The 17,722-nt window shown below is 35.1% G+C and overlaps 2 protein-coding genes across 3 annotated transcripts in view; one reads left to right on the top strand and one right to left on the bottom strand.

Moving 5' to 3' along the window:
* Tbc1d8-9 (TBC1 domain family member 8/9) overlaps positions 1-2,159 on the top strand; it is a 47,363-nt gene extending 45,204 nt beyond the window's left edge. Inside the window, exon 19 of the mRNA XM_089634858.1 lies at positions 84-2,159. Coding sequence (XP_089490984.1) covers positions 84-260 — 177 coding nt within the window. The 3' untranslated portion in view covers positions 261-2,159. The remainder of the gene's footprint in view (positions 1-83) is intronic.
* Positions 2,160-9,257: 7,098 nt separating this feature from the next.
* Positions 9,258-17,722, bottom strand: part of LOC149421540 (polycomb group protein Pc-like) — a 47,315-nt gene continuing 38,850 nt past the window's right edge. Inside the window, exons 1-2 of one of the 2 annotated variants that reach the window (XM_089634867.1) lie at positions 14,562-14,794; positions 9,258-11,649 (exon numbers count right to left, since the gene is read on the bottom strand). In XM_089634867.1, coding sequence (XP_089490993.1) covers positions 10,756-11,649; positions 14,562-14,579 — 912 coding nt within the window. In that variant the 5' untranslated portion in view covers positions 14,580-14,794 and the 3' untranslated portion in view covers positions 9,258-10,755. Of the gene's footprint in view, positions 11,650-14,561; positions 14,795-17,722 lie in introns of those variants that run through there. The other variant, XM_089634865.1, reaches the window with a different exon arrangement.

The raw sequence follows: 17,722 nt of genomic DNA, 5'->3' as shown, positions 1-17,722 counted from the left end.
CACCCTTGCGTAGTGCTAAATTGCGATTTGCTATTTGCATAACCCTAAAATTCATATAAATAACATTGTCGGTCAATTTCCAGATGTCGGACAAGAACGGCAACCCGTCCCGCCCTCCCCTGGACTGGGCCGTGACGCTGGAGCAGTTCCTGGCCGCCGTGCTGGCCAGCGATCCCCTTGTCAAGTTCCTCTCACAGAACGAGGCGCTGAGTCTCGACTCTCTACGACTCAGGGGCCGCTTGCACTCTATCTCTCTATAAGGACTCCACAGTGATGTGTCGTCTCAATGTGAAAGTTTAACGATAGGTTCGAGAGTCTCTTTCTAAAGCTGAAGTGTCGGCTGCGCTCTTTACCACTATAACAACTCATCGGTCATTTGCCGTCGTCTTACAGTGAAAGTTTATGATAAGTTCAAGAGTCATTTTTTTATATTGAAGGGTCGACTGCACTCTATCTCACTATAAGAAGTCTGAAGAAGTTGTACATCTTATAGTGAAAATTTAATAGGTTGAAGAGCCTCGTTCTTATTCTAAGGGGTCGGATGAACTCCTCGTTACACCTACAACATTACAGTGAAAGTTTGCGTTATGTTTGACATACTGTTGTAAAAGTTAAAGGATCTGTCAATGATAAGTGAAGAACCCTTTGGGACGGGCCGGCTGCACTCCTCGCTATAAGAAATCAGTAACTTTATTGTGTTTTCTGTTTGATATCTTATAGTAAAAATTATTTGATAAGTTCAAGTGTCTCTTTCTCATACCGAGGAGGCAGCTGCACTCCTTGCTGTAAGGAGTCACTAACTATATTATTATATTTGACATATTATTGTGAATGTTTATTGATAGGTTCAAGAGTCTCTTTCTGGGCTTAACTTTAGTCTCTTTAGCTGGGGGTCAATTGCACTCTTCGTTATGGACCATCATTTGATCTCTTATAGCAAAAGTATAATGATGATGTCTTTCATGTGCTGAGGAGGCATCTACCACAGCCACCAGCAGCCGATTGACAGTTCATAGCAATACATAGCCTTATGACAATTCAATTTTCTTATTCGTTGCAAATTTATTACAATGGAAATCATTTAACACGAAGAAGTATTCTAGGTCCCGACAAATTTCTGTGATTGGTCAAAAGAGCTTCCTCGTTCGTACTTTGTACAACCAGAGGAACTCTATCGCCTTGCGGTTGGACTACGTTGGTAGGACAAGGGAACAAGTTTTAGGAAGGGATTTGTTAACACGGATCTTGGAGAGTTTCAAATTAAATGAGTTAAGAAAGACGAACGGATGCTATTAGCTCCATTCCACCTCTAATTTTTTTTCGTCCAACCCAAAAGATAACAACATAATATTCCTATCCTCTGCTTTTGTTCTAAACGATTTGATCATAAAATATTATGAAGCATTGTTTACATTTATAATATTATAATTTTACATAATTTCTGAACTGACATGCTATTCTATTTTCTATGGTGCTTATTTTACAAAACCAAAATTGTCTTCTAATTGGCAGCCAATGAATTGAATTATCGAGCTATATTCATCCATGTTATAACTTTTTACAGAGTTAAAATTCTATATTTTTTAAATTGTATTTAAACCTAAATTATTTTCATAAATTGTCAATAAATATTAAACGAACATTTGGCAATAAATTCCGGAGTCTTGTATGGAAAATTTAAAAAAATCATATTTTTCATTTTAATTGTTGATTTATGTTATTTGATACCGTACTTCTTACAAACAGCAGCATCGTATATATATTTTGTAGTTTTTCTTGAAATTTTAAGAATCAGGATGATAAAATAATTAATGTAGCCCTTTGCATTAAAAATATATTCAATGGCAATTATTTAATAAATGCTTCTAATCATACTACCTTTATAATATAATATATGTACTTGTGCCAGTTGTTGACAAATATTCATATTTTATTCTGTTCTCAAATATGCCCGAACCCATTGACAAATTTCACAAGTTGTATTTAAATAAATTGCTCATCTTTGGGAGAGAAGTCCTTGGATGATTTTCATCAAGTGTTATTTCTTTTAGAGATGCAACGAATATTCGGCCACTATTCGGTACATATTCGGCTTATTCGATATTCGGCCGAATAGTAGACAGTATGAATACCTAATAAATAATAGACAGTTGAATACCTAATAATGAAATACCTAATAAATAATAGACAGTACCTAATATGTAATGAAATACCTAATAAATAACAGACAGTTGAATATCTAATAATGAAATACCTAATATATAATAGACAAACAGAGATGTGCTTTATTTCAAATAAATCCATTTCAAATGGAAATGCAAAATGCAAAATGGGTATTTTCCATTTTGCATTTTAAATGCTTTTCTAAAAACCATTTTGAATTTTGCATTTTAAATGCTTTTCTCAATGCATTTTCCATTTTAAATGGTTTTTTGCAACATACTTCCTACTATCTCCACTCATCTTTTTTTCATAAGCCCCGAATGTCAGTCGGTCCTCAACCTCGCTATGAGAGATAATTTACATTTTTCAAGTTGTTCCCTGGTAGAAGCCCTAGCAATCGAGTGATACCATTACAAAAAATACTGATTCAAATACTGAACATTGGGCCATGACGCTATAATATTAAATGTTAGATAGCAGTTTCTATGTTTTTACGTTGGCAACATTTGTCCCGCGCAAATTTTTTGTTGTTCATAATCTGTAGTCGTGGCATTTTTTGATTTACCATCATGTTATATGTTTGTTCTACATTGATGTCCATTATTAAATGACAAAACTGTTTAAAAATTCTATAATTATTTTAATTGTTTGACCTGAGAAACCATTTTGCATTTTCAATGCATTTTGAAAATAGGTGTTTTGCATTTTGCATTTTGCATTTTAAATGCTTTTCTAAAAACCATTTTGCATTTTGCATTTTCAAATGGAAAAGTTTTGACCCATTTCCATTTTGCATTTCAAATGGTTTTGGGTACCCATTTTGCACATCTCTGTAGACAAAACACATTTTAATCAAAAAGGTTCTATTTAATAAGAGAGTACATATTACATTATTTAAAATCAATTGGAGGCAAATTGTGATGAATAAAAACCAGTTTTTTTTGCATTTGCTGGTAGCAGACGATTTCAATTTTCTTCGTAGACTATACCAGCAAATAGTCTCTCACTATATACACTACTGCAAGGTGACGAAATATGAATATTAACAAACTTCATAGGTTAGTTGTAAGGGTTTGCCTTACGATCGAGTAGAGCACCTTTTAAATAAAGATCTATCTCATTTGCAATTACACTTTTCTCCGTCTTCTCAGTTACGCATATTGACAGTAGCGATAATATTCAGCGCTTCGGCGGAGAGCCCTGCCGAATATTCGAAATTTGGCCAAATGTGTTATGTTCATTGTTGGTTATTTCTTTTGTTGTTGTTGTTTTAAAAAGTAAAAACCTTCTGTTGTCACTGTATTATGCAATAAATTTTGTACATAAATACGTATCGTGTAAAAGCGCTACGGGTAAAAAAATCCAAATAAATAAAATCTCCATTCATTGCATCTCTAATTTTTTTATTTATTAAAATTGTGTTTTTACTGCATAAATAAAAAACACAATTTTTATTGCGTAAATAAAAAATTACAAAAAATCATCCGTTTGTTTAATCATTCCTTATGAGAAATACAGCCTTAAAAATTGTAACCTGTCAAATTAAAGAGATTAATTAAGTATTGAAATGATTGTTTTTTTAGTCACAAGTTCGTACTAGACAAGTTTTTAAGCGTAATAATGTATTTTTGCTTGTGCTAGGATAAATGTTTTGAATAATGTAATAAAATACATATTTATATACAGTGATTTCCACAAAATGGTGCTATAGCTTCCGCTTTTCATATCGTCAGCTGTATTATTTGTAAGCTAATAAAATTATAGTTATCTTTAAGGTGTTTTGAGTTTGCGTTTCGTTTTATTGTAAAATAAATTAATAAACTAACAAAGTTAAGTACAAAATTATTATATTGCCAGTTTTTGGAGATTTGTATCTTTGGGATTATTTTGTTTTTAATTTTATTAATTTGGGAGACTAACATTATATTAAGAATATTAATCAAATCTGAAATAAAACAAATATGTATAGGTTACCACTTCATATTTTATCTCTTGTTATTTTTTTTTATGTTAATTAGAGTCCCGGTTGACGTACTCCGCGGTCTAGGGGTAAAGCTTGACTTGACTAATAATCCAACTGTCCCGGGTTCAAATCCCGGTGTGCGGATAAAATTTTATTTGTGTGATTTCGCAATTTATTAATTTAAAATACATAATATATAGTATGCTTGCAGCACATTCCAGAGTGGAATATGCTCTTATTATCGCCCTGGTATAAGACCACCATTCAGAATTGAGATGTTGCTTGAAATGGCTTTAGCCGTGCTTGGTGACTAGGTCAAAGTCCCTCTACCCAGAGGCAGCGGGACTGTGGCACTCCAAATCAAAGAGGAAGGAGGGGGAAAGAGGAACAGGAAGACAGGAGAGGATGTATAATAATATGACATGATTAAAGCCATTTAAAGCGATGTTCCAATTCCGAATGGTGGTCTCTCACCAGCGCCAGGGTTATACTGAAAGTATCTTCCACTCTGGAATGAAGTGATTTCATTTTTTGTCAGCAAGAAAGCTTGTTATAATAAGCACGGCATAATACCCCAAAAACAAATCACTATAATGCTTTTGACCGTGAAAATCTCATAGTATACCTAAGAAAACTTCTGTCAATTTTCATATTAGATTTTGAATAGTGTCCGATCAACCGCACAATAAATTAATTAAAAATTAATGTGTTTCCATCGCAACACTTTTTTGTTTTACTTTCTAACGTTTAATCATAAATCACAATGTGCTCCTCGCCTTATAAATCAAGCATAGAAAACATTACTACCGACTTGACCTAATTTTTTCCAGGAGTGATTTTAAAATTGAATCATAGTTGTAATCTAAATAAAAGATTTATTTTGCTTGTGTCTTGTGTATTGCTATTCTATTATTTTAAAGTTAGTAATGCCAACATAAGTATCTTCTCTGAAATATTCAACGTAATTGCATTTTTTGTAAAGGTAATAATTGTAAATTTTAAATTTATTGATAAAGTATAAAGGAGATTGAAATTACCATAGAATAAAGAAGAATACGAGAGAAAGTTATGTGCTCCAAAAGTCGGACCATTATTTGCTTAAATTTCAAATAAAGAGCTGTCTTTCATCATTAATATGAAAATAAAATGGAATGGCCAGAGTGAATTTTTTCGTTTTTAGAATTTCAAAATCCTTACATGTTTAATCATACTATAAACAAATCTTCATGTGGTGGGGTTAACCTTAAATTTACAAACCGTTGTGGACTCTTGTTTCTCGCTCTTGCAACTCTTTCTAGTGACTTCCGTTAGAACAAACAGCTTCAAATTTGACATGAAGCGTATGAAACTCAAAATCACTCCTGTGCATCGATTTCTTGATGCCGCACTTATTTACTAAAAAAATGCGCAACACAAGAAAAGATTTGTCGGGTGCTGTCAGAACCAAACCAGTTAATTCAGTATTTTTCTGACTTATTGCGATATTATAAAAAACTGTTGGGAAAACGTGTTTATTATTCTTGAATAACGGAATAAGTGTTTTGATTACTTTTGAGTTTTTTTCTCATTGTGCCAATGATTAAACATTAGGAATTTTGAAATTCTAAAATGACAAAATTCACTTTGCTCTAAGAGTGTACGCCAAATGGGCTAGAACCAAAAGACACTAAATCAGTGGTGACATTGCCTTCCTTCAAATCAACGTGGAAAGTATTTCTAGTTTGTATTATCTTTAGTTTAGTTTGGTTTTCATTTAAATCTATATGGAAGTAATTTCTAGTGCTCTTTATTCTATGGAAATTACCATAATGTTAATGCGGCAATTTTTTCCATAATCGACAGCTAAAACCGTCCAAAATGAAATTTTAACATATTATTAAATAAAGTCAGTCTACTTCAAACTTCTAACGAGAATAATCAATTGCATGCAATTGAATATTGAAAATTATTTCAATTTGTATAGATTATAAGTACATATTGTTTTTCAATGATTGATTTTCTAACTAACTAAATGTATAATATTTTTTGCATAAAATAAGTCACTATCATTCCAAAATAAATAATGAAAAATGTTGTTCTATTCGAAAACTCATACGATTTTCATTTATAAAAAATATATATGCCATATTAATTATAAGATATTTTTTATCATATCAAATGAGAAATTGTAAGAAACTACATTCTGTTACATATTTAATGAATAGTTTTCCCTTTGGCTAAAATTAAATCTTCCCCTACTCGAATCAACAAATTGTTTTGCCATAAGCCGATAATATTGAGGGCTTAATGTCAAGCAATGTCATATACAAAAAAACTCACAATATTTTGAGGGTTTAAAGTCAAACAACATTATCTACAAAGCATTAATAATTTATTATTATTAGTATGTCTTCGTGTAGATAACGTTGTTTGATTTTAAACTCTCGAATTATTGGTATGTTTTTTTGTAGATAAGTTTTGTTTGACTTAAAGCACTAGAATTGTTTTATGGAGAACATTGTTTGACATTAAGCCCTCGATATATTCCCATCTTTTAGCAATATCTGACCAAATCTTCCGCCAACACTGATCATGTTTGATATAGTTTTGTTAATTGTAAGATTATTATTATTTATAATTAATATTCTTTAGATTTTGTACTGTTTATGAGATATATTGACTTGTATAAAATTAGATAATTATTATGGCTGTAATATTAATGTTTATTTCTATAACATAATGTAACCCCGGCATTTATAGTTAAAGATACACATATTATATAATAAACATATATTTTACCATATTTACCATGTTTATTTATATTAACCTTCTAATCCAGCAGTTCCCAATATGTTTTTATATCCACTTGCCCCGGAACATACGGAAAAAACATTACCGAGAATTTACTATGTAAGTGTACAAAGATAATGATTGTTTGTCGTAGATAAATAAACAAACATGAAAAAAAAAATATATTTTTATCGTAATCATTTTTTTTTCAATCTTAAATACATACAAGGTTTTTTTTTTTAAACTTCATGCTAGATATGAATAATATTTTTTTATTGTAGATTCAATCTTCTTCTTTTGATTGTTCCCAAAAACATGTGTAGTCTGCCTGAAATATTAATAGTAAATAATAGCAAATAAAAAGAAAATAGACTTGCCATTTTGAACGCATTTCAAAATAAAATACTGTTTTAAAAAACTCTTTCGGATTTAAGTATTACAAATTGACATAATCCAATTAGAAGTATTCAAATTTTGAATGCAAACATAGAAAAAGTTTTAATGTCTCTTACCAATGCTTTTTATCTTCTCGTGTTTGTATTTTCTCATGTAAACTTTCATTAACACTTTACACAAAACTAAATGATATATTATTATTTTTTAATGATAAACTGATGTTTATAAGACAAGGTTTTTTATGCATAGCACAAAGGATAACAAATTATTATAAGCAATAATTAGTCGCTTGAAATATCCATACAAATTGAAAGTATTTATCTCCCAAGTAAAAATAAATGCCGCCGACGGGAATTGAACCCGTACCTTCTGATGTCCGGTCAGGTGCTCTGAGACCACTGAGCTACGTCGGCTTATTTCCAACACGTCAAATAATTCAATATGTACTATTACTTCAATCAACAATTACTGCTTATTATAATTTTTTTTCCACCTATAAACAACCAACTTTATTTTGTAGGAAAGGCTTTGTTAGTGCTAAATTTCCCACTAGATGGCGTCGAGACATATTATATCTACATTTGCTGGTGAAATATTTTGACTTGTCAAATATATTTGATTATTGGTAAATATTTGCCCACTAAACTTGTTTTTGCTGTTGGGTTTTAACTGAGGATGGTATTTGAGGCGGAATGCTTTGGATTACACGGTAATAAAAGAAATCTCTCGGCAACCTGGTGTCTAAAGTTTCTGTGCAAAATGCTTCCAAGATTTGTAAATAATAAGGTGTTTTGCACAGGATTCCACAGCCTTCTGAAAACTTTTTTGTACCAGATCCAGTTATGAACTCATTCCGTAAGTAAATTGGCAAGAAGCTGTTATTTCTTGTCAACTCCACCCATATTCTGGTTGTAGTCTAAAAACCACCTGTGGCTAATACTTCCACGTTCCATTTCTCAGTTACCCCGATTTTCATAGTTCGATACGTAGAAATCGTGCTAACGAGGTAACGTCACATCTTCCACATCATGACGTTGAATTCACCGCAAGTCGAAGATACAACTTTACAAGTCCCCATTTCGATCTTGCCAATGGACTTTATGCTATCAGGTACAAATGTGCGAAGTGTACCAAAGCAATCTGACTCTTTTCTTTTTAAATTGCGGGCCAGCAACAGGCTGTTATATTAGTTATCTATAATATTTAGATGATTTGTATAGCGCCTTTTTAGTGCAAAATCACTTCAAGGGCCATGATTAAGGTATAACCCTTTGAAACACATGAGTGACCAGGTCATGTACGATCTTAGCGGCGGCCCCAACAGGATAGCCATCCTGGGCGTAAGGAATTGTCTGTTTGTCTTGTCTACGGTGGCACTCTTTCCTGTATCAGATACATTTGATGCCAAAACAGGTATGACTTATAATATACCTGTTTTGACAACTTTAGTTGCTATCTTCCAAAAAAAACTTAAGTTGCCGTGCCACGCAATCCACAAGACCCTGCGCAGAAAATTAAGTTCAAGGTCTGCAGCGCACTTCAGCGTGGAACTTTTCTGCGCACGGTCTTACAGCATTTGGTTTATGTCGATTGCTTACTGTTATACCTCTGCTTACTAGCAGAGGTATAACAGTAAGCAAGGTCCCCAAGGTTCTTTACTATAATTTCGTGTATTTACGTTACAATAAATTTAAGTCTGGATTTATCTACACTGTTCATTACCCGAGGGTTGGTAATTCTCTGTTTCTAGAAGCTTGAAGTCTGACAAGGATACCCCACAGGCAATTGCTACACTCTAGCGACATCTGTCGGATTCTGGAGTAAGCTTTGTGACTGGTGCCATCTATTGCTTGAATACCCAACTTTTTACCATACATCACACTTACTGACCCATTGGACAAAGGGCTTAGAGTATCTGTTACAACTAACAAAAGAAATAAGAACAATGATTTACTACTGACTTGAAACTTTTCTTTATTTACATAATTTTATAAGTACAATAATTTACATTGGGATTGGTCTCAATACATAACAATATTACAACATATTTACATGTGTTTCCAATTCACAAAATATTAACTTAACCATTAAAACTAAAGCAATCTCACTAGAACGAAACATACAAATAATAACTAAGGGAAATTAAGGTACTGACAAATTAGTGACTTCACTGCTCCATGAATGGACCAGAAATAAAAGGAACTTAGATTATTAAATATATTTACAATAAAGGCATATTGATAATCAAATTATACAAAATAATTCAAATAAATTAGTAACAGCTTTCTTACAAACTAAGAATGGAATAAACAATCTGCTGGAAATTAGGACATATCACCAAATAAATAGCTTTCATTAAAATAAAAGATCAAAAATACTATAATCTTAAATACATTTTCTCATCACTATAATTACGTTTTTTAATCCTTTTCAAATAAATTGATACAATATGATTGTACTAAAGTGAATATAAAAACCATAAAATTGATATCAAAATTTGACACCCTCTTTTAGGGTAGGTATATTTAATTCTTTCGATTTTTTTAAAATCAAAGGTATTTTATGAGATTCTTTTTTATATGATTTTTTGCAAGGGAAATTATAAATACTTTCCGACCTGCAGGGAAGTTTTTTTTATCATTCTATACAATAAAATGAATAAAAAAATGCATGCATTATAAGGTCTTTAACTTTTAAATTGGCCCTAGCATAAAATAATTTGTGATAAGAGCCACTGATGAATTTATATGCATTTTTATATTTTCAATTTCATGTTGCATATCGATTCATAAATCACTAGATTTGATAATATTATTTTAAAATGTAGGTAGGTATGTAAAATTAACATTCAAAAGATAATAACAAATTATATAAATTAAAAATGTACTAATAATATCATTGGAAACTCTTGAATAACTAGATAATAATGATTTTATAAAAAATTGTGATTTTAGTGGAAATGACAGAATTATAATATTATGTATTGATGGATTAAAATATGGCTCAATCGGCCAGAATATTATTACAGAATTATTAAAATTTTCTTATAAAAAGTAGCCAATTAGTTTGTAAATTTTTCACTAAACTTTGTACAAAAATTTCAACCAGAAAGTTATCCAAAAGTTTTCATTTTTCATAACATCACAAACATAATTGAATTCAACATTTTTTAAATATATTTTACTCCATTAGACGAGTTTATACAGTAGTTACATGACATATTTACACATGTAAATTCTATACTAAGATAGTATAGTGAATAGTGAGGGGAGGCACGACCTTAGATAGATATGAATGTGTCGGAGATGAAGAACTTCCAATGGATGGAGCAGACGGGCTAATCGTGGAGAGATAAGACACGATCTTCTATCATCTATCTCAGGTGAGGAGGAACTAATGTACAGAGGAGGGGGGCTGGGTTACCAGAGGGGGGAGTTGGGGGGCAACTGGGAGAAGGGGAAGTGTCATGTGACGTCCATCCTCCGCTGATCCCGCGGCCTGAAGAAACCTCGCTCCGTCTTGCACTCCCGGATGGTGACCGTCTCCAAGTTGACCGTCACGTCAGTGATGAAGATCTGACTAGCCAGGTTGCTCCGCGCCAGCCAGAAGGCGGCGGGGCGGCGCGGGGGCTGCGGGGGGGCGGGGGCCGCCTCGGAGGCGCTGGAGTCCGAGTCCTCCTCCAGGGCGGGTGGTGCGGGGGGCTGGGCGGCGAGGCTGGGCGGCGCGGGTGCCGTCACCGGGAGCGGCGCTCCGGGAGGGGGGTCCGCCGGGCCGGAGGACTGCGGCCGAGACGCGGGGGTTTGCGTGTCGGCCTCGGGGGAGTGCGGAGGGCGCGGGGCTCCAGTGCGGGGCGCCGCGCCGCCTGGGGGGCCCTCCGGGGGTTTGCGGATCCCGTTGATAGCGGGAAGGCTTTGGGAGGATGGCGGGGGGACGGGGGCCGGCGGGGGCTTGCAGTCCTTGGGGTGCCCGTTGGAGGCGGCGTGGTTGACCAGCGCCACGGACAGGCTGTGGCGGCCGTTGGTCTTGTGGGAGTAGTTGTTGTTGTTAGGCGGCGGAGTGGCCAGACGGGGCACCTTGAGGGCGGGCGGGGAGGTGGTGATGGTGACACCGATCTTGCCCGACTCCTTGGACAGGACCTCGGCCTTCCTCTTGGCGCCGAGCAGGATGGGCCGGTCCTCAGACGAGGAAGAGGAGGGCGACGGAGGGGAGCGCCGCCGCGGCCCCCGGCGCCCCGCCTCGCGCCCGGCGTGCTGCTCGAAGCTGTGGATGAGCCGCGCGTCCAGTATGTTCTCCTCGGGCTCCCACGTGTTGTGTTTCGGACTCCATCCTTTCCACTTCACGAAGTACTCCACTTTATTCTGGAAACAAACAAAAAGACAACTTAATAATTGGTCTATAAAAATGAGGTTCCACTGACTGCCCACCCTTGCCGTAGGCAGTCAGCAGTCGGCAGCCGAATGCGACTCGGGACAAAATATGAACTTAACAGAAAAGTGGGCAGAAATAATGAGCATGCAAAATAAAAACAATATAAAACCACTAACCATAATCGTACGTACATCTATACCTACTATATAATTTACAACTACTTATAAAAAAAAAGTATAGCTACTGGGTGGATAGCGTGACAGCGTGTGAATATAGTGTATAGTGGTTAGGCAGGAAGAGAGAGGGTGAAACGGTTGAGGCGGAGTAGGGCCAGAACTGCCCGAGGAGAAAAGAAGCCAGACGGACGGACTTCGATTAATCCACTGGTATTTAGAAAATTCTGTTTATCATTTATATTCATAACTCGGAACTCGAAACAAATCAACATAAATAAACTACACGCGATCACATGATCAATAAACTACACGCATCAAAACGCTCACTCAATATCGATCTAAACATAATAAAAGTTTCAAACAATGACAATTAACATTTTTAATAAAATCAAATGTAATAATATAATTATTAGCTCTGCAAGTATTTTTTTGATTTTTATTATTGTTACAGCTGTTTCGGCTTTCAATACCATTTTCAAACTGTGGTTATAACCACGTTTAGACGACTTATTTATATGATTCTATTTTACCCCCTCCCAATTTAAAATGATTTATTACGGGTTAAACCGATTTACTAATAAAATAATTGTGACAGTAGATTTCATATTATGTGGGGGTATTTTGAAGTCTGTTTTTCCCCACATTAACCTTATCTTAATGGTTTAATAATTATGTGGCTTCTATTAATTTATTTAAATGTGTTCGTTGTTTAGGTTTTATTAACATTTGTGAAATTAAATGGAGTTCTATGAATTAAACACAAAAACAATAAATAATATAATAAAGTTAGTTCGCTTCAACGGTAAACGTGAAGAATAATAGAAAGACAAATCCCAGCAAGGTCCTAAAAACGGGCACATTCAGAGAAATCATCAGTGAAAGACACCGCGCTGAAAGTGGAACGTTTTTACCATTTTTTGGCGTCGCTGATTCCTCATTATTTTAACAGCGGCGAGAGACGGCTACAACAATGTGAGACCATTGGTAGAAAAATTTGGGGCACGAACCAAAAGTAATTATTATTCGTGGGCTTCTCAACCATCTACGGAGAATTAATACATCGAAAATGACACCTCACCTCATATTTTTATTTTATTTTGAAGAAAATGTATTATATTTAAAAAATAGAATTAGACAGGATTTTTCGATATCTCCAAAAATGATGAAGTAATTTGCTTTCAAAGTAAACATAGGTAAAAAGTATTCACGATACGGACGCATTTCGTAATTCGAATAATAAAAAAATCAAGTTGTTAAACCTAACCTTATTATTTTTTTAAATGATAAACTAATGTTTATAAGACAAGGTTTTATGCATAGCACAAAGGATAACAAATAATTATAAGCAATAATTTAGTGGCCTGAAATATCAATACAAATTGAAAATATTTTGGTTGTTTACAGGTGAAAAAAAATATAATACGCAGTAATTGTTGATTGAGGTATTAGTACCTATATGTATATTGAGTTATTTGGCGGGTTAGAAATAAGCCGATATAGCTCAGTGGTTCAGAGCACCTGACCGGACATAAGGTACGGGTTCAATTCCCGTTGGCGGCATTTATTTTTACTCGGGAGATATTTTCAATTTGCATTAATATTTCAGGCGACTAATTATTGCTTATAATTATTTACTAACCTAACCTAGTGTAATAGCGCTTACACAGACAGGACCGGCCCTGATTCAAATGACAGTGTTGCAGACTGCAGTACCTATCACAAGCTTTTCAGTCCTTCGCAATGTCAACATTTTGACGACTTATTTCTTCGGTAGGTACTATTCGGTATTTAGTATAGTTCTGTACTCAGTCGCTCTAATTAATATGACATAAAATATAAAAAAATATGAAATTTCGCTGTAGGAAGCGAACAGCAAAATATAACACAAACTTTAAAATATAACACGAACAAAAATTAAAAGGAAACATAAGGATAGGTCAAAATCATTATCATTCTAGAATTTATACCTATTACCTAAACCCTTTTGACTTATTTCGAAGTTATTTTATGGTGACAGCTCATCTAATTGTAAGTAAATAATAAATCAACAACTATTAGTCAAAACTTCGATCAGCTGATCCAATACGCAATGTATTTCCAAACGATTGAGAACCTCTGATTTGCACGCAACAGCCTCTAATTGTAAGTAAATAACAAATTAACAACTATTAGTTAAAACTTCGATCAGCTGATCCAATGCGTAATATATTTCCAAACGATTGAGAACCCCTGATTTACACGCATACAGCCAGCGGTGGGCAAGGTACCTACTCCACCACGGGGATGTATAGTTGTGTAGGTACCTGGACCTTCATGTTCGGCGAATCGAGGTCCCGAACTGAGGAACTCAGCACCAAAGCTGAATTTCGTGTTCTCCCAACCTTGAGATTTTTATACGAACAATTTTTTTTGGCTGTTTTCACATTATTACCAAAACATAAATAATAAAAAAAACGGTTACATCCCCTTACAATATACATTATTATCATAAAAATGGGGTAGAAATTTCATTGAAAATCCAATATTATTCGATTTTTGTATTAGGAGGGGAAGTTTTCTAAGGTTCTGTTTTTTAATCACTGTTAGCTGCACGTTACATATTTAAAAAAAAACTTGTTTTCGGGTAATTTCGAAAATAATTTCTTGGCGAACTGATTTTACACTTTACGTGGATGTATTGGGAAGATATTATTATAAATTACTACGTAATTAGTTTAATTACTTACATTGTTAATAAACGGCATCAGCAAAATGCATAACAATAACAACAAACCGAACAAAACTTATCACAAGAAACCTTTAAAATATCAAAAACAGCACAAAACAAAATGAAAGGTATGAATCACTTTCGGGTACAGAACACTGTCTAGCTACTTGTGAGATATAATAGTTTTCGACTTGCAAGCAGAAAACTCGCAAACAGTATGCCAGAGGAAACGCAGAGAGAATATTCCCTTCCGACGGGTAAAAACTGACTGACTCGTTTCGCCTTGCGTTGGCTGAGGGCGACGCGAAGGGTCGGTTGATTTTTTTTTGTTTCCCAGTACATAACGGCATATACAGGCTTCGTATCTATAGATTGTACGTCTACATACATTTGGCGATAGGGTGAGCAACCGGCGGAGAAACTTGAGACCCTCTGTAGGGGGGACGTTATCTAACAAATACCTAGGATTCTTCGCCGTCTCTCTTAGGGTAACCGTGATATGTTGCTGCTTTCTACTAACTTAAATATTTGATATTGGCAGTAGGTAATTATTTTGCTAAAGAACATTAAATATCACTGATTTAATGTTAAGTTGAAGATATGGTGTTTTCGTAATAATATTTAGTTGGCGTCTTAGCAAATAATTAGTAAGGTCCTAAACCAATAATAATTTTACCAAAGTACAGATTTCTACTACAGGTGCGTTAAAATTACTTCCATTACCGACACGAATGCGAAGTAGGTTTCTTTGAATATTTATATCAATTTAATTTTCAGAGAGCGGGAAGGGGGGGGGGGGTTACTAAAACTTGCAAAACTTGGTAAAGTATTTTCGTCAAGATTTCCGTAGTGTCGGTCAAGATTGCGTTGTATTGTTATTGTTATCTATTTTCTTCTCTCAATATAATGTTTCTCTCTTCGCCACCTACCCGCTACAAAAACTGGCATAATTACGAACACGGTTAATATTAACAAAATTAAAATTTCATATAAGTTTGGTGAAGATTATTGCAGGAGATCGTTTTTAGTGTTGCGAATTTAACTGACGACAATAATGGAAGAACTTGACTGCTTAGACAATTATTGTTCGGCAATAGGCAATTTACCGGCACTTTTATTAAGTGAAATGTAATTTATTTTTTTAAATTGCGTCCTTGAAAGTGCCATGATTGCCTACCAATAAAAAAAAAAAAACAAAAAAATAATAATTTTGAAAAAAATATTCCCACTTTGTTTCGAATAAGTGGTCACCTCACTGGACACATATAACCATTTATGTACGCTCAGTTCCCAGGTATAAGTACAGCGCATAAAAAATACCCTGTCTGCTGTATGTGAACACTACCACCCTTACACCCACCACTTGTGAGGCTTCGCACACACAGGCACACCGCTACTTCCTTACAGTTTACAGTCACAATCAACCTATGCACGGCGCATTCATTATCCATAAGTGCATACTAGCAGCAACTAACTCTCTTACTCAGCACAATACACATGCAAGTAGCCTGCAGCTGCCGAATGTTATGCTGCTGTTATAGTTGTTCTGGGATCTACAACACCACTGTGCCGAAACTTATAAATTAGGGGAGACTAGTTAGCGGCCAACTTTATACTACTTTATTATGTCATCAGGATGCTAGGTACTTTTACCTAACGTCAGGACAAACAAAAGACAAAAAGGGTTGCCATAAAAAAATGTGGATTGACTCAATTAAAATACGGTTAAATTTGAATGACGATTTGTTCCTACATACCTTAACAAATTTTGAGAGGTTCGTTGACATGTTTTGTTTAATTTTCTTCTGTGTGGAATAGTAGGTACCTAACCTGGATACTAAACCAAGCCATGCTATTTAGATTGAAGATTGTAAATTCGGAACTCGTTTGTTGCGAACTCTTGAGTCTAGTCAATATAAGAGTACCAACTCGACACACTATAAGCATAAGTACCAATTTTAATATCATCGCCCAAAAACAAATTGTGGAGCAAATTCTTCAATTCCTCGCCTCCATATAGTTTAGCAAATGAATATACAAATGATATCGACATTTTTAACACGACTAATTCGACATTTAAAACACATATAAATATATTTTTATATCAAAATATTTTTCCTGATAATTTTAGATTATTTTGTCTTATTGTAAACCATTGTAACGTAAGTAATTATTGTACGCGACCACTGTTTATTACCAAGCCAATGTGGGTTCCCAATGTGAAATCTCCAAGGGCGTATAAAAGATTGAATAAATAGACAGAATCTTTAGAATGGCCGAAGCTCGCATAAATACGCTTCGATTTTGAATAAATTACGTATTAGATCGTATAAAAATAAGAAAAAACCTGCAATTTTTTGAACACGAGGGGCGCGAAATAGGAGTCATCAGCTGACTATCGGGGGAAAGAAGGGAATTGAATGTGGAGTAAGACGAAGCACCCCGAGGCATCAAAACCTGTGTAACTCTTACCAGTGTAGCTCTCAGTATTAGGTGTTAATGTTGTATTGGTAATAGCCAACCTTCGATAGGAGAGGGTACGTACAAAAGAAGAAAGAAAAGACATAAAGACAAATCATTTTAAAGAGGACACGTTTGAATGTAATGCTAATGAACAATTCTAAAAACTATCAGATAACGGGTGGAACACCGGCCCGCAGTCTCTTCTAACCTCGCAGACGCCCGAAAATAATATCAATTTGGGAGTTGGGTTTGCGCACCGACGCCCCGGGAACCATTTATTGGATAACCAACGCATCTGCCATTGGTCACTCCAAGTGGCTCGCCACGTTTGGTGATTTAGCAGGGATGCTCGGGTTCATTGGGTGAGGTGTGTTCAGGATTAGGAGAGGCTGGTTTGGGTAGACCGTTTGACCTCTCCAACTGGTCTCTGTTGACCCATCGCCTTACACCGCAGCGGGAGGGATATAATCATATTTCCTGGACACCCTTTACCTTCTTTGAAATTCCTCTCATTCCTTTCCTTCCACACAGCATCCCCAATCCCCAATTATTGATTTCAAAAACGATCTAAAACTGTACATTCCGAAACAGTTCCAACTGGTTACAACGTCATTATGACACAGAAGACGCCAATGCCTGATAAGACGGTTGCCCGAATTCACGAATAAAAACAAACATGTCGTTTTGGCGGCAGATCGAAACGGGCACATTTTAAAC

This window comes from Hesperophylax consimilis, chromosome 8, assembly GCF_061612785.1.
Source record: "Hesperophylax consimilis isolate HC1 chromosome 8, BYU_Hcon_1.0, whole genome shotgun sequence".
Classification (NCBI taxonomy): Eukaryota; Metazoa; Arthropoda; class Insecta; order Trichoptera; family Limnephilidae; genus Hesperophylax; species Hesperophylax consimilis.
Note: the sequence above shows the minus strand (reverse complement) of the source record. Positions and strands in the feature narration are given on the sequence as shown.